Raw genomic sequence first — 23,956 nt, 5'->3', positions numbered from 1 at the left:
CCCGACATCACAACTCTGTCTGAGCCCGACTGAACCGGATATTTTTTAAGCACTTCAAGGATTAATAACGCTTGTTTAGAGGCTCGTCTTCCACTCCTCTCTTGTGTGAGCAGCAGACACTCCGCATCTCTCTCACTTTCTTTTTGAGTAGTCTGTGCTCATTGTTTTGCTAATGACTGTGAAGAACAGTAATAATAATAATAATGATAATAATAATGAGGATGAAGTATATGTACTTTCTAGGACACTCAAAGTCACCCTAAGATAAAAGTCAAATAAATATAATTATATAAGTGATATAAAAATCAGCTATACACATGAAAAGGGAACTTGCACTTTGGTTTTCTTTGTTTTTGCTGAAGAAATAGCTTTTGCAATTTTTACATTTGCAATCAGCGTCATTGCTGGTCGATATTAATGGAATCCTGATTTTAGCACTCATGATTTACAGGTGTAGGGATACCTGTTGTGAATTGTGTTAGCTTGGCTAGCTTCACACATTGGCTAGACCACAAGTAATGAGCTGCATCTGGGAAGTTGGTAAACAAAAGACTCGTGTCTTCATTAGTTCTGCTTGCTTAAAACTCCACACTCATTTAAGGTGTAATTTGTTGATCCCTTACTTAAATAGTTTCGTTGGTTTGCATCGTTTTACATGTCAGATTGTTTTACTTCCCTGACAGTTGGTCACAGTTGTATTTTTCTGCTAAATGTTAATATTTCTTCATTTGTTTACTTTGATGTACTTTTTAGTTTAATCATTTAAGGTTTTACCAATGCGAAATGAAAAACATGTTTACTTTATTAGGAAGCTAATGCAAATGATTAGCAGTTAATTGATGCTGAGCTAGCCATTCATCCATCTGCTAATTAGTGATAACCACTTTATCTTGTTAAGGATGAATCTCAGGCTGTCCCATCGGACTGTGGGTGAAAGGCAGAGAAAACCCTGGCTAGGTTTCCTGAATATTACATGACTAACACAGAGAATTTGGCAACTAAAACTCAAATTTACAGCCAGTTTAGAGCCCTTGATTGGGTTGGGATGTTGGTTGTGGAACTATGAGAGAAAACCGAAGTGTTTGGAACAAATAAAAATAAAAAACAAGCCAGAAAGTGAAGATGGATGGTTCGTACTGAAGCCCTAATACCAACCACTCTGCTGCTTTCAGTCCTGGCAACAGACAAATCATACATGTTCCAAACAGGACAACTATACTCTGTCAAAATAAAAAAAATACTTCAAGTTTGTGCTCATGCTTTTATTTTTGTTGTTTTGTTTTGTGGGAGCAACGGTGGCAGAGTAGTTTAGTGCCCTCCCCATAATAGGAGGGTTGCAGGTTCGAGTCCCATCTGTCACAGTTGTTGTTTCCTTGTTCGAAGCAACAACTTAACTCGCCTTGCCTGCTGGTGGTGGTCGGAGGGGCCGGTGGTGCTAATGTTCGGCAGTCTTGCTTTCGTCAGTGCGCCCCAGGGCAGCTGTGGCTACGATGTAGCTCATCATCACCAGAGTGTGAATGTTTGTGTGAGTGGGTGAATGACTGTTTGTGCTGTAAAGCACCTTGGGGGGTTGTAGAACCCTAGAAGGCACTATACAAATACAGCCATTTACCATAAGACCATTTTTGTCTGGGGATATCCAGACATTGATTGAATGATCCATAGCTCATTGTCCAGTCCGGTACGGTCCAGTACTTGTCCTCTTCCTAGTTCGTCCACAAACACTCTACAACCGGCCAGACTTTGCTGGACACATTTGTTCTTGTTCACTCATATTACTGTGGACATCTGCGATATTCACTTCCTTCTTCATGCACGCAACTCCCCTCCATTCTCCTCCCCCGGTTGGCTGATGATTCCTACTTGGTCGACCATCCGTGTCACAGACTCCATGCAAATTGTCCAAAGACAATCACGGGTTTGCGGTTTTCAAGAAGTTACTTTAATGACGTTATTTTTGCAGGTTTAGAAGAGAATCACATTGGTGAGCATGATTTAGTTTTTCATTGGACAAGGTTAAATGTCCACCATTTTTCGCTACCACTGCATAAAACCAAAGTAAAACAAAGTTCAAGTCCCCTTACTGATTGTAACCCCAGCATGAGATTAGCAGTTGCATTCTGCGGTGACATAAGACTTGAGGAAAACTTATGGATGTTTACATGTTTATGGGTTTACTAAATGTTTGTTCATACAAGTTTTAGTGAAGATTATGATTATTTATGCATGCTACTTTGAAGGGAAAAGTACTTGAGATTGCTGCTGTCGTACAGATCCAGGAGAGATTTGGTGCACACTTACACATAGCAGCTGGTGTGTTGTCTCAACAGTTGTCCTTGCATGTCTGTATCTGTGTTAATGGCTAATTACTGCTCTGGTAGAGCAGACTCCCAGGAGAGTGGTGGAGGGACAATTCAAGTCAAAGATACTTTATTAATCCCAGAGGGAAATTAGAGTTTCAGTACACACAATTCTGAGATCAGACATACATAGGCAAAAACACATGACAAGAGTTGGTGACTGTGGTCATTCGCAGCCCGAGTCGCTCTACCTTAATACCCACTAACTTAGACTGCCAGAGGTCGGGATGTTCCCTCATTTTCATTTGCTCTCCTTTCTCTTCTTTGCCCTTCTTCTTCTCCATGGTTCATCACATGAAGCTATCCTCTTTTCTTCCCCATCATTACAATTTCTATTGTTCTCTCCCTTTCACTTCACTTTGGCCTCAAGGTCACAGAGTTGGTGTTGTTTTCCTCCATAAAAACCAACCAATACCATCGAGCTCAGGAAAATCTAGAGCTAGTAATAAAATACGTGATAACTGATGAAGAAGAAACTGCTGCGTTTGCACAGCGCAGTAGTTATCTCCCTAATAAAGAAAGCTGCTTACAACAACGACGGAACAGCCACACAGTGTTTGTTCCTGAAAGAGTCACTTCCAAAAACTTCCATCTCTGCTGTCGACGAGGAGCTAATGGTAGCTGTGGGTGAATGTCCAGTTAGTTGTTACCCTAAAGATTTTCAGCAGGGTGTAAGGAGTCTGAAGCTAAACTATACCTTTCCTCATAGCTGATGAAATTAGTGCGAATGTATGAGTTCAGCATTATAAATAGTGAAAATATTATGAATAATTGACTTTAATTTTTTGTTTACTTTCCGGATTATGTGATATAATTTAGTTTCAATCAATCAAACATAATTTGTACAGCACTTTTCAAACAAATAACATGCAATTACATGCAATTAAAAAATGTAGAAAATAAGAAATGGAAATGGACCTTAATGTGCATCAATTAAATGCCAGTTTGTCAAACAAAAACGGAACAAGTGTGGCTCTGAAAAGGTTTTTATTTGCTGATTTAATGAAGGTCTTTGAGACCCGACTCCAACCACATCTCTACTTCCTAACACTTACTAACTTGGTCTGCCTCTTCCTTCTCTTCTAATTTTGGGTTAATTTTGTTGCAAATCTGACAATGGCACTCAGAAAAGGGAAATAAGGTTTTAGCATTTGGCTGCTTGCATTTCAATAGTATTAGAACAAATAGAGATTATTAGTATTTGGTAAGGTGGCATTAACAAGACACTGAAAACTTTGCATTCTTTATTAGTTAGAAATCAGAATGGATGCTTTTGTGAATAAAATCAATGTGTTTATATTTACAAAGCTGGCGTCTGTTTGATGTCTTCTGTCTGTAAGAAACCTGAATCACAAACTGTTTGAGTTTGAGCAAAAACCCAGTTCAGAGCTAAACCTCCCTGATCTGTCTACAGGTGGTTCAGAAAGCCTGTGTTTCATCGTCAAAGTACACTCCCATCACCCCGCTTCTCCAGCTTCACTGGCTGCCAGTCAACTTCAGGGTTCATTTCAAGATCCTGGTTCTGGTCTATAGGGCCTTACATGCACAAGCACCTTCATACATTGGTGATCTTCTTAGTCCCTACACCCCCAGCAGGTCCCTGAGGTCCAGAGCCCAAATCCTACTGGTTGTGCAGCACCAGGCTAAAAACCAAAGGTGACAGATCATTTGCTGTGGCCCCCAGACTCTGGAACTCTCTCCCCCTGAGCCTGAGATCAGTGGACTCAGCGGTCTCCTTTAAAGTGAGGGTCAATGCCTGGGTGGAGATATATTTTATCCACACTTCCTGTTAGGAAAATGCTTCTGAAAACACAATAATAGTGCATAACTGAACATAATTATTTGAAGGTTGATATTTTTTGCATTAAAACACTTTTCTTTTATTGGTCGGACCAAATATGCTAATTTTTTTAGATAGGAATTTTGGGTTTTCATGAGCTGAATGCCAAAATCATCAATATTAGAGACAATAAAAGGCTTGAACTACTTCAGTTGTGTGTAATGAATCTAATACATATGAAAGTCTAATATTTATCAGTACATTACAGAAAATAATGAACTTTATCACAATGTGCTAATTTTTTGAGAAGGACCTGTAAATGTGGAGCAGAGTTTTAACCTGAAGATGGAGATAGAATTACGGTTTTGGGCTGAAATATTACATTTAAAGTAAGTTGCACTAAACTGCCACACTAATGATTACACATGTGTACAGCACCATTAGACACTCATCTATACAAGTTATCAGCAAAACATTGTTAATTTAGGCGATACTCACTCTTTAAAAGCAGCTGAAAGCAGTTTTCAATTATTAACCCACACAAGCCACTATTTAACTATGCTGATATCAAACTACACCGCGTTTTTAAAGGGGTTTGTATTTATTGCAGTCATGGTATTGGGATTTGTTCAGGCTGGCTTTTACGTGACGTACTGATTCTTCCTCACGACATCCTCTTCATGCTTCTTTTTCTACAAATCCTGCCTTTCTCATTTTTGTGTTTAAAATGTTCCATTTTCCTAATTCAGGAAATTTTTAGACCTTTGTCGTGTGTTTCTATTTAAAATATAATATTTTTGAAATAGATATTTGTGGGGTTTTTTTAAATAATTTTTTATTTATTTTTGTTCGTGTGAAGCGCCTCGTGATTTTTTTATATTGAGGTGCTATATAAAAGAGCTTTTCTTCTTCTTAAACATCTTTGTACTACAACATAAACAGAATTGTATTGTGCTCAAGTCAAAAACACAATAATAGTTTTTAATCAACAACAAAATACACTAATAGCTTTTTATTATAATGAAAACCATTGGTGATAGGAAAATGTGTTTGAGGTGACAGTGTTACCGTTAATATGTCACCACTAGAGATTTTTAACAAATCTGGATTTCTTATGAACCGCTAACATCTAAATCTGATATCTGAAACAGGTTTAAGACTCTGCTGTGAACACCTGAAAGCATCATAAATGTCTGAAACCACATACCCTTTATTTGACCACTTCTTATGGCTCTAAAGTATGAAGTTAGGTAGCTTTAAAAACACAACATCCTACTAGGTCCAAATACTCTGTTGTTCTGTACTGTGATCTACCTCGTTTAATAAATTGTAATTGATATTAAAAGTTCCCTGTTGAGCCCCTGCTGCTGCTTTTCTGGTCTGTCTCTGACGTCTGTGGTGAATCACAGTTGATTATAACCAACCATGTTCACACATTTTGAGAAGATGGCAGAGAGCGGGATTGGGCATCTTTTCCCTCCTCTATCAGAATGAAACCACTGCCCCTCTGATGCAGAGGGTGAGACTCCTACATCTCTGAGCTGTCGTTATTATTAGATGTACAACTCTCTCCAAATTAGACCCAGAGATTTTCAATACAAGTGACTCAACTTGGCTGTGTCGTCACGCAGCTGCCACAGTGAACATAGCGGAGTACATGTAGCCCCGCTGCAGCCCAGATACCGTCTTAATTAAAAGTTAACTGTAGTCTCAATCAGTGGCTCTCCCTGTGCAGCCTTGTTGTTTAGAAATGACCTTCTGCAGCGTCCTGATCCCGGGTTTTGGTCAGATCTGTACTTGATGTGATCAAACTCAACTGGTCATGGTTATTTATTATGTTCGTTGTTTTGGCAGAAGCTTTTGGCCAAAACAAAGAAGGTGATGTTTACTATGCAGTCATTTAACCTTGCATGTGTGTTTTTAAAACCCACAAATGTTTATTCTATAATCATGTCGAGTTTGGTTTTACAAGCAAATGTTAATCAATTTATATCAATAATAATACATTTATATAATTTTATATATTTACACCTGCCAAGGTTTAAAATGTTTCTCAAAACAATCAACCTAAATAACTCATCTATTAATTCTTTAACAATAAAAAATAATCATTAGATGCACTGAGTCTAATTTCTCCGTAGGTGTGTTAGCTCTGGTTTATTAACCCACACTAAAGCCACTTTTTAACTGTGCTGATAACAAACTACAGACCGTATTTATAAGGGTTCTGTATTCATTGCTGTCATGTTGCTGGATTTTTAAACCTGTTCAGAAGCATAGCTGAATACATTTTCTCTTCAAATAATCAGAGTTGTCCTTCTCAAACTGCTTTGAGAGGGGTTGGAGACACACTTCTGACTAAAATGTGCCAAATGTCCCACGTGATGAAAAAATCCTTTTGCAATAGTGCCACACGTGGAACAGTTCAGTGTTATTTCAACTGAAGATGTGTTTGTCTCCCACTTTTGTGTCTCCTTACTTGTCAGCCACAGCCCAGTGAGACACTGGTTCAACCATCCAAACCTTTTGCAAAGAGGATCTGAAACAAACTGCGAGAGAGGGATTCACTCTACAACTAGAACAGATCAGATCTACTTGTTTCAACTGATAAACCAGTTGTTAGTCATCCTCTAGGTCTTGTGTTGGAGCAGGAAAATGGCTGTTACATCATTTGTTTGTATGGTGAGATCCATAACCCTCCCACTGTCTTTATGGGTGACCCCGCGAGGAAAGTTGACCATTGAGCAGGATTGATGGTTTATCCCTTGAGGTCCATGTGGCAGGGGTGAGGTGGTGCTCACTCCTCACCCCTGCCACGTGGACCCAAGGGATAAACCATCAACCCTGCTCAATGGTCAACTTTTCTCACGGGGTCACACCCATTAGGGCAGTGGGAGGGTTGAAATGCACTTTTGTATCTGACCTCAAAGTAAGATCCTACCTTTATGTCCACTAGTCAGAAACACAAAGTCGTTAAATCCAGAAGTCAGTGGATGTTTCTCACGGTGTGTGTTTCCGTTGTTAATCCTCCTTATCTTGTGTCGTTCTGCTCTATTTCTCTTTAGTTGGTGCTGTTTTCAGGAAAGCTCAACACCATTGCCAGCATAGTGACCATTTTCTTCCTGCTGGTGTATGCTGCCGTGGACTTGGCTTGCCTAGCCCTGGAATGGGCCTCCGCACCTAATTTCAGGTAAACACATCACCTGCTTAGCAGATTGACACACACACACGCACACACACACACACACACACACACACACACACACACACACACCTCTTCTTCTCTGACTCTGCTGCTCTGTGCATCTTTGTGAGGGAGGTTGTTTGCCAGATGGATGCTCAGAGATGGTATGATAATTAAAAGACGTAAAACTGGCCGGTGCTTATAGCCCCATATTGGACAGGGACTGACAATAAAGCTGTGACTGTTGTTATTGTTTGAAAGTGCAGCCTGAACTGGATGTTGTAGTTACGGCGCTTAGAGATGCTTAGAGATAAAAATTTACAGTGTTGGTATGTGTTCGGTGTGGCTGTGTAGTCCTGGGACACTTGTTGTTATCCTGATTTATGGAAGCGTCCTGAAACTATCCTCACACAACGCTAGTATAACCTGGGGAACGGGTGGAGTTTTATGGGCCTGGATGTCGTTATGACACTGCCAGAGTAAGAAATTTCAGTCACTCTGCACTTCACCTTCAATGGTGGTCATGCCATTCAGAAAAAAAATCTCCAAAATCCAATCAGGATGTTATTTTTCTAAAAAGGCACATTCTCCCTCAGCAGCTTTTAAACTACTTCATGGCAGTTTTTTGGGGGTTTTCAGTTTTCTTTTATTTATATATTTATTTTGCTCTGGTAGGAAGGAAATTGTTTAAGCTTCATGACTGTGAAGAATTACACCCAGTGCTGCACCAAATGTTAGCTATCCCTCTGCATTGATAGTTGGAAATGAATCACAAAGTAAGAGCACTTGCAGCTTTTTGAATCGGAGGTACATCAGTCAAGTCTGAACCAGAATGATAATGCAGCAGTAAACACAACAAACATACAGAATATTCAGACAACACAGAAAAACAGCATCGGGTTGGAAAAGAGTTTTAGTGATGTCGATTTTCTTTGATATGAACTAGTTTAATCAATCATCATTATTGTGGTTCAGATTCAGAAAACTTAATTGGTCCCAAAGGGCAATTTACTTGTAGCATACCACAAAAACCATAAAACCATAAAAAAAAACCAACTTAAAATTATTATCAGTTAACATGGTCACTCATTTGCCCTGGAAGACACACCATGCCAGCAAATCAGCGTAATGCTGCCGCCACGGGGTGTCTTATGAACGCGGCATGGCATTGAGGGAATTCTGTGGCATTTGTGCCACCACGCTTGGTAGTAACATTGCTGCGACGTCAGACCTGTGAATGCAGCCTTGGCGCAACAGATGTTGGGGTCATGATCATGGGAAGTTGCTGCCCAGCACCGGCTGGCAAGTGTATTGAAAATGAAAGTAAAAACGGGCATTAAGTTTTGCTTTTGTAATCAGAATCAGTTGAGATTATAAACTTGAACGATGCAGAGCTCCAGTTTATAGGAAAATATATATCAAAGTTATCAAAATGTTGAGCGTCACATATTCCCATTTTAAGGAGGCTGTAACAGACTTTTGCCAACAGGTGGCAGAATATAAAGTTTAGTTATCATTAAAACTAATGAGTGTAATTATGTTACCAAAAGTACTTTCATCACAATAAATGACCAATCTCAGCATAAAACCAAATATGTTTTGGTTACATTCAGTCAGAAACAGAACTAAACTTCATCAGAAAATGCTGCTGCAGTAGAAGAGCTGCTGCCGGTTCATCAAACGCTGTGTAACGTCCAGCAATGGTCAGTTCTTAGGTACTGTTTGACCATTCAACATCTGGTCAAAAAGGAGACATGAGACTGCATGTGTCCCCTTTAAACCAGCCTGCCTTCATCCCACCAGCTGGAGCTCAGAGCCTGCAGCTCTGAACACAGGTAATGAAATGTCAGCAATAATGTTCTCTCCTCAAGGTCCAATCTTTCAGGATTCTTCATGCCTCTGTATAAGGAACACTCGCAGCCCAGATTTCCTAAATCAGATATGAACTTCTACAACTTATAAGCTAGATAATCATTAAATAAATGTTTGTATGTTGCTACTTATAATAATTATAATATAATGACATGTTTCATTAATCTGTGCTCAGTGATTGACATTTGAAATGAGTGTTTTGATTGATTACAGTGATTGAAATATGTTTCAGCATGTTGATATGACAAGATCATCACCATTTACACTCACACAAGAACAAAGTAAAGTTAAGTTAAACGCGCGACACAGATAGTCCTTTACAACAGATCAGAGCATCCGGTATCAAGGAAGGCGTGTTTCTGAGACTCTTGGTAATATTCCTCAAACTTGTCAACCTCTGGTTGGCTACACGAATCATAACATGAGAACATTAAAACCAGATCACTCTGGTTTTTCCTCAGTTCTAGAGAAAGCTTCAGACCGGCCACCTGAAGCAAAACCCTCTTTAACCATCAAAGCTTTTGACTCGTCGTCAAAACATTTTTGCACCTGCGAAGCTGATACAGCAAACAGTTCCTGCAGAACAAGCTGATATTGTTTAGACTCCTTCAGAGTCCCAGACACGCGGTTCCATCCATCTGCCGTGACCCGAGACATCTCTGGACTGAAGAGTCTGTGCCACGGTATTCTACAGCCCTTCAGTGCCAGAGGCCATCTAACCTTCGGATCCACCAAAATGGGTGAAGTAGACACACAGATAGCGTCTGATGTGCTTTTGATAAAAATCAACTTCAAACCAAATTCTTTTACATCCAGAACTCAGCTCTCCTAGATCCGGAAGTTCTGACTAACATCACATTCACACATAGGTTCATACATCACATCTAGCTCCATCCATCACACTAAATGTTAGTTAACTTGTCATGTTTTAATTGCTGGTAAAATAAATTCTTACTTTTATAAACCTGACTCTTTTCTCAATCAAAACGAAGTGTGTACAATCCCCTAATAAATAAACAATCCTAGAATCTTCTGATAAACATAGTAAAGACCAAGCAGGGTTGATATTCTATATTTAGATAAGAGTATCACAGCGTATTGGTCATAAGTAGAGGTAATATATATTGAGCTCTTAAAGCACTCAATTTACCAAACCCTACAGCTGTTGGTGCGTTTTCCCCTCATTCTGCCATATTTACGTGCACCGACCTTAAACACCAACACAACACATATGTGAGTTGAGCCTTTTTATAGGCAGGAGTATGCATCATTCGGGAGTGACAAAGTAAAAGCATGCATGCAAATTGGAATATATCAAAATAAATGTAGTCACAATAATATTCTTTCTTCATGACATTGTTTTTGTTGTCTGGAGCCAAAAAAATAAATAAATAAACACACATACAAAACAAAAGTAAGAGTGTTAACAACAGTTACCTTCTTAATTCATTGAATAGCAGACTTTTAGCGCCATGGGATGAAACACACATTTGTCCATTTCTAGTCGGGCATTTTGTTCTCCAATCATCAAGTAATTTTGTTCTTATGCACCAAATTAAAGTCAAGAACCATTAGAGGACAGCTGGCCCCCTGGAGTGTCCCCTCATCTCTACAGCTACTAGAATATAGAAGAAACACACACACACACACACACACACACACACACACACACACACACATGCAGGAGGACTTTGTATCCAGCTTGTTGAATTGACTGATTAAAAATGTTGACTGTGTTTAAGAATTGAAAAGATGAGCTAGACAGACATGGATGGGTACTAAAGGAACTCTGAATGCCCCATTGTTGTCTTATGGCATCAAACCCCTTAGTGACTGCTCAGACCTGGTCATGTGACCTGAGTGGTCGCTAGTGATTGCCTCTCTAGTACCTGTTTTCTATGCAAATACACGTGTCCTGTGTCCCATTTGGCTGAGCCACGGATAGAACATGAACAGATCCACCGTTTCCTTAAAATCACTAAAACATTCAGTCACCTGAAGTGTTTCAGAATGTGAAAGATCCTCATTTTATGTTGGAGCATTAAACAAGCTGAGCTGTATAATATGAGAAACATGACATGGGCATAGCAGATAGATTAGTGATGTTTCAGAGCTCAGTAACGGAGTGTCTGCTCACTGTTGATTTAATTTGTGTTCAGCCTTGTTAAACAGGAAATACATTGACTTCCTTGTGGATTTGTTTTGTGACACTTCTCATATCTTGTAGTTTATTGCTTGTGTGTGCGTTTACATCGTAGAGAGGCTCGTGTTTTTACTTAACACATGCATTAAGTATTCTAACTCTCTGGAACCAGTTTGGTGTGAACTATTAAATGATGAAATAACAATTTGGTTGGGTTGGCAGACATTTTATTGGATTACTGCTGGTGCAGCCTTGGTGGTTGTGCATGAATGAACTAGGCTGACAGTTGAGTAAATGGCTTATTCTGGTGATTACTTGATGAAAAAGAAGAAGACGAAGAAAATATCATTTCTATAGCTCCTCTCAAGATAAAAATCACGAGGCGCTTCGCAAAAATAAAAAATGTAAAAATATCAAAAAGAATTTAGAAAATGGTTAAAAATATATTTAAAATTAGCAAAAAATATAAAGAGAGAGAGTGAATAGGAGTGAATAGGAAAGAGGGAAGTCAGTGGATCCTGAGGAAGGTGGAATAGGTGGGGAGAGCAGAATAGAGTGGTGAAGAAGGTCATACAAAAGCCAGCTTGAACAAGTGAGTCTTCAGCCGCTTTTTAAAGGAGACCACTGAGTCCACTGATAGGCTCAGGGGGAGAGAGTTCCAGAGTCTGGGGGGCCACAGCAGCAAATGCTCTGTCACCTTTGGTCTTTAGCCTGGTGCTGCACAACCAGTAGGCTTTGATCACTGGACCTCAGGGACCTGCTGGGGGTGTAGGGACTAAGAAGATCACCAATGCAAGATGGTTCTTGTCCATGTAAGGCCCTATAGCCAGAACCAGGATCTTGAAATGAACCCTGAAGTTGACTGGCAGCCAGTGAAGCTGGAGGAGAAGCGGGGTGATGTGGGTGTATTTGGAGGACTTGGTCAGAAGCCGAGCACAGGCATTCTGAACCGCCTGTAGACGGTTCAGGGAGGTTCTGCTCAGACACGTGAAAAGAGAGTTACAGTAGTCTAAGCGTGAAGAGATGAAGGTGTGGAGAACAGTCTCAAGTTCAGAGCGGGACAGAATGGGACTCTGCTTAGCAATGTTCCTGAGATGGAAGAAGGAAGAGCGAACAAGAGAACTGACATGAGAATCCAGGGTGAGAGCTGGGTCAAAGGTCACACCAAGATTCCTGACAGAAGGTTTGGTGTGAGAAGCAAGCTGACCAAGAGAGTCTCTGACTTTGGGAACCAGCTTGTCTGGGGCACAGATGAGGATCTCAGTCTTATCGTCATTCAGCTGAAGAAAGCTCCCAGCCATCCAGGTTTTGATAGAGTCTAAGCAGGTGTGTAACAGCTGCAGCTTAGACATCTCATGGAGCTTAAAGGAGATGTACAGTTGGATGTCATCTGCGTAAATATTGTAGGAAATTTCTTTGAAAGAGCTCAGGATGTGCTGAAGAGGAAGCAGATAGAGGAGGAAGAGCAGAGGCCCCAGCACAGAACCTTGTGGGACACCATGGGTAAGAGAGGTGGTGGAGGACCTAAACTTGGAGACAGCCACAGAAAAGGAGTGCTCAGAAAGATAAGAGGAGTGTCACGTGTGGCGCAGGAGGAGGTTAGGACCCAGGAGGCAGAACACCAGAATGACTCGAGGCAGAAGAGGTTGAAGAAAATAAAGTTCTTTTATTAAAGGAGACTGGGCAAAAATCCAAAGACAAAAATGTTGACAAAAAGGCAAAACAGAAGCTCACTCATGAGCAAGAACAGGAGAACACTCGAGACGGACAAAACAACGCTGACAAAGGCAATGGACCGGCCAACAATGAGAGAGACAGACAGGGTTATATACACAGGGCTGGGTGATAGGAGACAAGGAGCAGGTGCGTGGGGAATTGGGCACAGGTGAAACTAATGAACTGAGGGAAGAAGCAGAAATAAGCAGGGGAGAAAACCATATCTAATTCCTAAACCAAAGCCACTAAAATAACCTGAACTTTAAACACTGTAGAACAAAGACTAAAGATAAATAAACTAATGATAAGTGAAGTGACTAATGGGAAACCTGAAGAAGCTGGGACCAAAAGGGGGGCGCAGAAGATTAGGGGACACAGGGGAACCAGGAGGGGCCTGGGGACCACAAGGACACAGAACATTAGAGGACACATGAGGGAACTTGGAGGGGGCTGGGGACCACAGGGACACAGAATCTGAGGGGACACCTGGAGGGAGAACAGGAGGGGGCTGGGGACCACAGTGACACAGAACATGACAAGGAGAACCACTCCAGAGCAGTTCCTGATAGGCCTACCCAGTCTCTCAGCCTCTCCAGTAGCAGGTGATGGTCAGCAGTGTCGAAGGCTGCAGTGAGGTCCAGCAGGACCAGAACAGAACAGTCCCCTGCATCACTGTGGGTTAGAAGATCATTAGAAACCAACTGAGATGGACTAAATCCCAATGATTCTTGTGAGGTTTCTCTTGAAGCAAATAGTAGGAAAGGTAAACCTTCATCCCACTGTTCTTTTGAACCGTAACAGAACTTACGCAAAATGCTCTTTAAGGTTTGGTGCCACCTTTCTAACACTCCCTGCGACTCTGGGTGGTAAGCTGAAGACATTACGTGCTGGATCCCTAATGTTTGGGTCACCTTTTTAAATAGCTGAGATTTAAAGTTAGAGCCTTGGTCTGTCTGTAACACTCTCAGAAGGCCAAAGAGTGAGAAAAAGTTAGTTAGAGCTCTGATAACTGATTTGGTTGTAATGGATGCCAGCGGTATTGCTTCAGGGAATCGGGTAGCGGTACACATAATTGTTAGTAAGTACTTTTTGCCAGACTTGGTACAAGGCAACGGACCAACACAGTCAACTACTATATGGTCAAACGGGCTCCCTATTACTGGAATCGGAGTTCAAGGCATTGGTTTTAAAGGTTGGTTTAGTTTTCCCGCCATCTGACACGTATGACATGTCATACAAAATCGAGCAACATCCTTCTTTATCCCAGGCCAGAAGAAATGATCAAGAAGAGCCAGATACGTTTTACGTATCCCCAAATGACCTGATCAACGGCTTTCATGCGCTAGAGCGATAACTTGATGTCTGAAACATTTACTTTACATGACTTTAATCAGCTGCAGTTCAAAGGAAGCAAAGTGACCAGAGGTTGTAGAGCTGAGACCAGAAGGAGCAGAGGTGTAGCCTTTGCGTGGACGGTTACACTAGTGACAATTATTTCAGGCCGTCGCGAACGAAACGGCTCTCAGATGTAACCAATAGGAGCCAGCTCCCTCCTGCAGGAGCCGATTTCCTCTTGGAGGGGTCAAAGTGAGTTACACACAGAGTGTACCCACAGAGATTTTGGTCCATTCAGAGATAATGGTTGTTAGTGTTTACAGTCCAGGGGAGGAGGGATCCGGACTCCAGACTTCATAAATGAGGAGGAGCAGGTGGTGATGACACACCAACAACAACCCCATCCAGCTGTCTTACAGCCATTGGGCTGACGATCTGCAGCTGAGACAGAAGAATGTGTGCATGAAGCCAAAAATCTCTTTGGGGATGGGGATAAAACATGTTTAAAAGCTTCAAAAAGTAGATTTGACATGATATAGGGCCTATAAAAACGCATATGTCATATCAGTATCTATAAACTCACTTATTCCTCACTCTTATGTGCTCTGTCATTACAGTGATTACAACAGCTATCGCATGTTTCGCATCTCTGCCATTATTGTCTAAACTGAGTGACCTGATTGGCCTGTACCTGGTCTATAACAGCATGGTAGCTCATCCCCACCAGCGTGTGAATGAGTGAATGACTGATTGTGTTGGGGGGTTGTAGAACCCTACGAATGCGCTACACTAATACAGGTCATTAACCACTGCCACCGGTCCCTCCGACCATGTGATTAATTGCAAACATTGCAGTTCTTTGCAATACTGACACACAAAAACTTTGTATGATATTGTACAAAGTGCATGCACTTAAACAAAATTGTTGTCTTAAATGATCTGTCTGCTTCCATCAAGGTGATTTGCAGTACTAACATGTCATCATTGCAGGCAGAAAAACAATGGCATCAGTCAGGACAGACATCAGGTTAAACTTGCTCTGGTTTTATGGTTAGATTGAGGCTCATTGATCTACAGCACATATGTCAGAGTCAAGGCCCGCGGGCCAGATGCGGCCCGCGGAGCATTTTTATGTGGCCCGCGAGATAAATATCAAAAATATATTAAAACTGGCCCGCTGGCCGATTTTACCGCAAAGACTTCAACTCCCATGATGCTTTGCGGCGTCAGCGCGGAGCCGACGAAGCCCCCTCCTTTGTGTTTTTTCAGCGCCTGCTGCCGGTCTCTGCAGCTCCGCTGTCTCGGACAAACTACACTCCTCTCACTCGGCGCCAAGTTCACTCAGCTATTTTCTGACGTTGAAGCCCAGAAACGGAGATTCTAGCCGCTCAGTAATGTGTTCACGACTGAAAGAGAAAGTTTTCTAGCTAACTTCCAGACAGAGCCGATATAACTCCAGCGAGCAGCGACACGCTCAAACCAGCATGACTCAGTGGCTGCTGTTGTGTTTCCTCCCCGACACACAACAACGTGGTCAAGCTGCTCAGACATGTTCATCAGCACAAACCTATGTGAGCACCTGTTGTCATCTAATGTTGTCATTATTATGATGAAGATGAACAAAACAACAGGAGTCTCCTCCTCAGCTCAGATCAACCCCATGATGCAGGTATCTGGCTGGAACAGGTGAGCATCACAGTAAACCAGTGGAGCAAACTGAGCTTTAAATATGTTGGTTTTATGCTCTTTTTCTGCTCCAAAACATGAAAGTTAACAGGTGAGATGTTGCATTTTATCATTTAAGATAAAATGATATTTTTATTTTGTTGTTGGCCCGTGAGAAAAGATTTAACCTACAGTAAACAGGAAGTGGAAAGGCTGCAGATAGATGAATAGAATAGAAAATCCCTTTATTGTTCCTCAGTGGGGAAAGCTAGACGTCACAGCAGCGATGACACTTATTACAGGAGAAAAAAGGAGAATAAAAAATAAGAAAAATGAATTAACAAGAAAACATAAATCCTGAATAGATTTTAAAAATGCTGAATATACCACAAGTAATGAATACCACTGATGCCTTTTATTTAAAACTGACTTGCTCGTGTGTAATTTGGTTATTCCACATTCACATAAGTTTGTTTCCAAATTTAAAGGTTCAAAATTGCATATATGTTGATAAAGAAAATGTGCAAATTTGCCGTCACTTTTTCAAAAATATTAAGTTTGGCCCTCGACTCCGTCCCAGAGTTTCATTTCGGCCCCTTGTGAGTTTGAGTTTTGACACCCCTGATCTACAGGTATTTTTATATACATGAAATAAGCATAAATATACATTCACATGTGTTCTTGTAAAGCCTTTATTTTTACAAGGTAATTTTCCTTTGGGCAGTCATGGCGGAAGCAGGACCAAACAAGTTTTATGCTCTGATCACATGCATCCATCTCTATCAGCTGCCTGTCAAAGTTATTTGTCATTGCTGTGTTTTTTTTATGATGTATGTTGTATCACATTGCTCTGATTTCCACTAAGTTTACCCACAATATTTAATCCCAATAAAACAAGTAGGTCACACATTCGGGCTTGTTCCATTCTCTTGATGGATGCCATGTATTTACTGCCCATACAGTGATGGATCACCAATCTAATCACATCATATTTTCCACATCTACACAGTTCAGTGTTATGGTTTTTGAATGTGCATTCATCCTTGCAGTGAGAGACACGATGCTACAAGAAACCTCAGTAGAACATGCATGTGTGTTGCCGAGTGTGATTGTGTCCTGATATTATTTTGGTGACATTCTCTGTTGCCTCTGGCAGAGCTGCTGTGAAGACGGTCCCAAACACCTAAGTGAAGATGTCCATTAACCTTGTTTCTATAAACACTTCCATCATTTTTATTGTCACCTTTGATCTCCTCCTCTAGTTGTCTTTGTACAGCATGTTCTATATTTATATTTAACATCTAAAATGTATTAATTAAGATTTTATTCCTGAAAAGTATTAAATGCATCCATATTTTCCATAAGAGGCCTGAAATCATATTAAGTTACGTTGTAGGTATTGGATCTGCTCGGAGTGCCAGATTGGCCTGTGCCTACCGATGACGTCACACTAGATGTTTGGCCTAATGTGTGACTTATGGAAGTTACGTTAGCACATTCATAAAAGTTACGTTAGCACGTCGATATGGAAGATTTTGGTAGGTCCGAAAAAATTTGTGGTTGTAGCATTGTAGTCCAAAAAAACATATTCTGGGGAAAACGTGTTAGTATTTCCAAAGGAAATGTAAAATTGTTCCCTCAGCCTTTAAAACTGCAGCTCTAACCCCGTTTCTCAAAAAGCCCGGCTCAGACCCCAACACTGTCAATAATCTTCGCCCCATCTCCAATTTACCATTTATCTCTGAGATACTTGAAAAAGTTGTTGCTAACCAACTACACTTTCATCTATCCAGCAACTCCCTCTACGAAGTCTTCCAGTCTGGTTTCCGCCCCCACCACAGCACAGAAACGGCTCTGATCAAAATCACACATGACCTCCTTCTTGCAGCAGACTCAGGACAGATTTCCATCCTCATCCTACTTGATCTCTGCAGCATTTGACACCATCTCACACACAGTTCTACTCCATAGACTATCCACCATCGGCATTTCAAAAACTCCTATAAATTGGTTCAAATCACAACTATCTAATCGCACTCAATTTGTCCAACTGCACACCTTCCACTCTAACCCCAAGCCAGTTACCTCTGGAGTTACTCAGGGCTCAGTCTTAGGTCCCCTTCTCTTCATAATCTACTTACTCCCACTTGGCAATATCTTCAGGAAATTTAATATTCATTTTCACTGCTACGCCGATGACACCCAGCTATACTTCTCTACCCATCCAAACCCCCCACTCCCTTCATCCTCCATTCTCAGTTGCCTTACCGAAGTCAAATCCTGTTTTTTTTCTAACTTTCTACAGCTCAACAGCAATAAGACTGAGATCCTCCTCATTGGCACCAAGTCATCTCTATCCAAGACCAGTTCATTCTCACTCAGCTTCGACAACACCACACTTCTCCCCACCGCCAAAGCTAAGAGCTTGGGTGTCATCTTAGACAACACCTTATCCTTCATTCCTCATATTAACAATGCAATAAAAACTGCTTATTTTCATCTTTGCAATATCAATCAGCTCCGCCCCTCCCTCAAGTCAGCACTCCACTGCTATTTTGGTCCACGCCTGGTCACCAGTCGCATCCATTACTGTAATGCCCTCCTCTCCGGTCTCCCTCTAAAATCACTCAACAAGCTAGTTAGTCTAAAATTCAGCTGCCCGGATAATCACTAAGACCTCCACTTTTGATCACATTACCCCTGTCCTGCAACAACTTCACTGTCTCCCTGTCAAATACAGAATTGACTGTAAGATACTTCTTCATGCCCTTAAAGCCATCCATAATCTTGCTCCCCCTTATCTGTCTAATCTCCTCCACATTGTCACTCCCACTCGCTCTCTCCAATCATCATCTTCAAGTTCCCTGTCTGTTCCTCGCACTTGTCTCTGTACTATGGGAGCCAGAGCTTTTAGTCACTCAGCTCCAAAACTCTGGAACGCTCTACTGCCTGACCTCTGCAATATAAACTCCTTCTCAACCTTCAAGTCTCAACTCACAACTCACATGTTCCGCCTGGCTTACTCATTGCAACTGTCCTCCATCCATCGTACTGCTCTGACTCTACCCTTGGGAATTATTCTTAGCACTTATTTCTTGTTGTTTGTATTGCTTGCTGTTCCTTATATTTTGTCTTGTACAGTGACCTTGAAAGCTTTGAAAGGTGCTTGAAATAAAATGTATTATTATTATTATTAAAACAAAAGAAAAAATACATATAGTTTAAAACTGTGACCCTCAGAAACACTGATTTTGATGAAATGGAGCAACATTTAAAAGAACTTTATTAAACAAATAACAAGTATACAATATTTTGAGTGAAAGAATGCATTTATTTACATAAGAACTAATGAAATATACAGAGGAATTCCACATTCATGCAAACGGAAAAAGCAGCTAATTATGTAAAAACATTTAAACGTTCACAGATTAGAACTGTTGGGCTTTTTGACACAGTCTGATGTTGGTTGGATGTAGTTTCACATTCTTTACAAAACAAAGGCAATATGGTGTCTTGTTAATATATTACATTTAGAAAACATTTAGTTGGTAAGAAAAATGAATGTATTTAGAAATCTGCTAACTCTTTCCATAACCTATTTGTGAAAGAATATCAAAAAAGAGATATGATGTACTTCGGCTGAGTGGATTTATCGTAGTGTGACGTCATCGGCCGGTGCAGGACCCCGGGCAGATCTGGGACGTAAAACATCAAAAATGTTTTGCATTTGTTCATTAATTGCATCAGCTTTTATTTATTTAGAGTAATAGAGAACATTGATTGTTTCTATATGTTTTAGTTCAGTCTACAGCATTTTGCATTCACTTTTACATTGTGGTAATACAAGATGCACAATGCATCGGGACAGCGTCCTTGTCAAGGGTATAATAACTGCCTTCCCTAAAGTCCCTAGACATTTCAAGTACAAGTTTATGTGTTCACCACGGTCAGCAGAGGAGTTAGGTGTAACCAGAGGGTTGCCGGTTTGCGTCCCGCTCAGTCACTGTTGTAGTTGTTGTGTCCTTGGCCAAGACACTTCACCCTCCTTTCACGCTGCTGGTGGTGGGAGGGACCATGGTACTTGTGGATGGCAGCCCTGCTTGTCCCAGCGCAGCTGCGGCTACAGTGTAGCTCATCACCATCAGTGAGTGAATAGCAGTTGTGTTGTAAAGCACTTTGGGGGGTTGTAGAACTCTAGAAGCACTGTATAAAAACAGATTATCTAGAAAAGCAGAAGGCTGCTTCAGGAGCCTCGATGTTCTAGCAGATGTGCTTAAAACAGGTTTTTTTTTTTTTCCAGAAGCATTAATGTTTCAACATAGAACCGCAGAGTAACGTGCTAGGACATGTGTGTCAGACATCAACGGTGTGATTTAAACTTTCTGACTTGATTATTCTTGGTGAAATAAAATAAAAAGGCTAGTTTGTATCACTCTGGGCTATCAGAGAGCCTGGAGAGCTGCCTGCAGAAACTCGTTCCCACCTTAGTGAGCACTCTGGTTCCTCTAGTGACTTTACTGTACTATTGGCTCATGCCATCATAAGTGTGTGACCGCTGGCTAAAGCCGACTCAAAGTTAACTGCTAAACTTTCTGTGTTGTCCCCTCCCTACTGGCTGAGGACCACGGGGTTTCCAGAGCCGATAAGAAGACTCCTCTGGCCGACTGCCTGTTTTGGATCTTCTCCCCAGAGTTGTTCGTTTACCGAGTTCACTCTGGCTGCCCCACCAGACGGATTTCAATGCCTGTTGTTTATGTGTTTATTAGTTTAATTTCTGTTTTTATTTATTTATTTTCATTCTATTTTCTGTGCGTCTGTCTCTGTGTTCTCTGTCTGGCGCCCTCCCACATCTCTTTCCAGGCAAAAAGAATTAAAAGCCATTTAGCACTTACTCCCCCCCCCCCCCCCCCCCCCCGAGAACTGCTCTGTAATTAGCATAACTAATTTAGCAGAAATATTTCCCTTTCTCTTGAATTTGCTGCGGTGTGTGTACGCGTGAGTCTGAAGTTCTGATGTGGGGGAAAGATGCCTACTTTAGTGTGTGTGTGTGCGTGTGTGTATGCCTGCATGCGTGCGTGTGTGTGTGTGTGTTCTGGGTAAATGACTGGAGAGTGTTTTAGTCTGACATGGTGGATGATTTTATTTTCTATTCTTTTCTGAGGAGAACATTTGTGTGTGCTTGAACTTTCCCAGCTTTGGAATGTGTTTGTGTTTTTTATCTTTACGTGTGAGACTTGCTTTGGCTGCAGCTTTATCAGCGGCGGTTCCAGCTTGGTGGAGTGATCCTCGGGGGGTGCTTCGTGCCCTGCTGCTGTGGCCACTTGGACTAGCGATTCAACTGCACATGAATACACATCATGTAGAAACACAAAGTATCTCAGGGCCACTGGCCAGCGTGCAAGACACAACTGTCCACTTTACACGAATGCCAAAGGGTGTTGGTGGAAAGCATAAAAATGGGCCAATCTGTGACCTCCTATCTGACTGGAACTCGGCTTGTATCGATTAAAATGCTGAAAAAGAAAAATAAGAAAAAGGACAAAAAAGGAAAAGAAAAAATGAAAGAAAAAAGAGAAAAAAAAGGAAAAGAAAGGAAATAAATACATACATAAATAAATAAATAAATACATAAATAAATAAAGGAGATGCTTAATTTACATATTTGATGCTGTAAATATGACAACATTCTTATTGTTTCTCTGAATTGAACAAATTCTGATAAAAATTGTGAAATTCATTGATAGGATTTGTGTTGTTTGGTTCATGTTGTGGATGACGGTGACAAAAGTGAGTGACTTAAACTTTCCTCACAGATAAAGTTTGCTCCTAGGTTTAAAATGTGCCGTGTAAACATTTTTCCTTCAAACTCACATTATCAATAATGGGCTGCACAGTGGATTATTTAATGCTGTATAATCCATGCACAAAATATCAGCAGGGAATAGCAATCGTTTGGCATAAACACCACTTCAGAGACTTCACTGGTTTTATGGAGTCTATATGAAACTAATGCATCTTCTTATGGTGATTAAATCCTAAAGTGTCAAATCGGAACATGATCTTTAAACATCTGTGTCATCTGTCCGTTATCATTTGCCAAGTTAGTTTTTCTGGGTCGGCCCAGTCTTCGTTGGTACTGACGTAATGTCTCACACACCCACAGACCTCTTACTTACAGAATCTGGCATCTCCTGGCAGCCTGGCCCTCTTCCCTTCAGTTACGATGTCTCTTTTGGCTGCCGACTATGCCTCCACTCTTTATCTTCATTGCTCTTTTAATTTTCCTAAGGACTTGATTGGCTGCAAGTTTTTTGTCCTGGGTGATTCTGCTGCATCAGCTAAGTGACATCAGTCACTGGAGAATATGGGAGAAGGGGCGAAACAGGAAGGTGACTGTAGGAAGCCCCTCTATCATCAGCAGCGATGGCCCCTCCAGAGACCAAAGGGATGGGTGGGGGTGGACCAGGTGGGCGAGCTTTTACTGTAATTAATTTCACTCTGACGGGATGGAGGAAGATTAGAGAATTGTGGGCTTGTGCTAAGTGATCAAGTCACGTGGAAATAAAAGCAAAGTTAGAACAATGTTGTTAAAAATGGGAACAATGATGCAACACGTGTCAACCAAGATTCAGGTCTTTGTAACGTACGTTGGTTTTATCGTTTCTTCACTCAAGTCTAACGAATATTGGTTAGTAGACCTTCATTGAAGGCCTTTCCATTGTTGTTGGAACATTTAGTTCTAACTCAGTTTTACAGACTAAGAATATTCCATCTCTCCATTATACCTGCTTATCCTTGTAGGTTTGCAGGGGTCTTGTGTGTATCGGTCTCTGGGCAACCAGACGGGGTACACCTTGGATAGGATGCCGTTCCATCACAGGGCAACACGGAGACACGCAGGAAGAACAACCACTTATGCACTCACTCACACCTATAGGACAATTCAGAGAGGCCGACAGTCATCATTTTGCAATGTTAGATTATTCCCAATTCTGACCTCAGGACCCCCTGCTCTGCATGTTTTCCACGTTTCTGCTTCAGCACACGTGCTTTACGTATTTGCATTGCCTCAAGTGCTGCAGATGCCTGATAGTCACTCATTCATTCAAATCAGGTGTGTGGCAGCAGGGAAGCACTGAAAGGGCAACATGGAAAACATGCAGAGCAGGGACCCTGTGGACCAGAATTGGGGAACACTGGGTTAGCTGGTGTAGGGTTAGCATACGTATGCATTTTGGGTGCTTTTAAAGCTCAATAAGCTACACTACATTTGACCAATATGATGTGAATTTCCATATAAATATGGAAATCCAGTCTGATTGATCTTTGAATGTTTAATCAGAATATTTAGAATTCTTTGTTTATTCAGGGATTGTCAGACACTTCGTATCAATTCAGACAAAGTCAAGTTAGTCAACTAGGAAACCCTGAATCTAAGTGGATGGAATGTGAGGTGTGATTATGTGTGAATGTGATGTTATCAGAACCTTCGTATCTGGAGAAACTGAGTTCTGAGTGGGAGTGAATTTGGTCTGCTATTAACTATAGTTGATGGTTTATAAAACCACATCAGAGGCAATCTTGTGAGCCTACGTCGGAGACCCCCATTGTAGATCCGGACTGTCAGGAAGTCAGATGGACCCCAAAGGTACTGAAGCCTGTAGGAGAAACCGCAGTACGACCAGACCGGTCTCGAGATGTCTCCAGGTCACCACAGTTGTTTGCGTCTTAGGAATAACTCTTAAGGAGTTGAAGTTGGTTCAGCTTTATTCTGAAGGAACCGTTTGCAGTCAGCTGAAGCATGCAACAGGTTTTGACAGCTTGTCAAAGATGCGATGGGAGAAGCTTCCCTCCGATGGCCAGTCAGAGTTGGGCTCAACTGAAATCACTCAGGGAGTGAT

General features: G+C 41.3%; 1 protein-coding gene across 2 annotated transcripts in view; it reads left to right on the top strand.

Moving 5' to 3' along the window:
• zgc:153039 overlaps positions 1-23,956 on the top strand; it is a 121,329-nt gene that overhangs the window by 84,782 nt on the left and 12,591 nt on the right. For both annotated transcript variants that reach the window (XM_015952126.3, XM_070543359.1), the window contains exon 9: positions 7,206-7,330. In XM_015952126.3, the coding sequence (XP_015807612.3) occupies positions 7,206-7,330 (125 nt within the window). The remainder of the gene's footprint in view (positions 1-7,205; positions 7,331-23,956) is intronic.

This window comes from Nothobranchius furzeri, chromosome 13 (assembly GCF_043380555.1).
Source record: "Nothobranchius furzeri strain GRZ-AD chromosome 13, NfurGRZ-RIMD1, whole genome shotgun sequence".
NCBI lineage: Eukaryota > Metazoa > Chordata > Actinopteri > Cyprinodontiformes > Nothobranchiidae > Nothobranchius > Nothobranchius furzeri.
The sequence above is the reverse complement of the archived record's forward strand: the minus strand, read 5'-3'. Positions and strand labels throughout refer to the sequence as shown.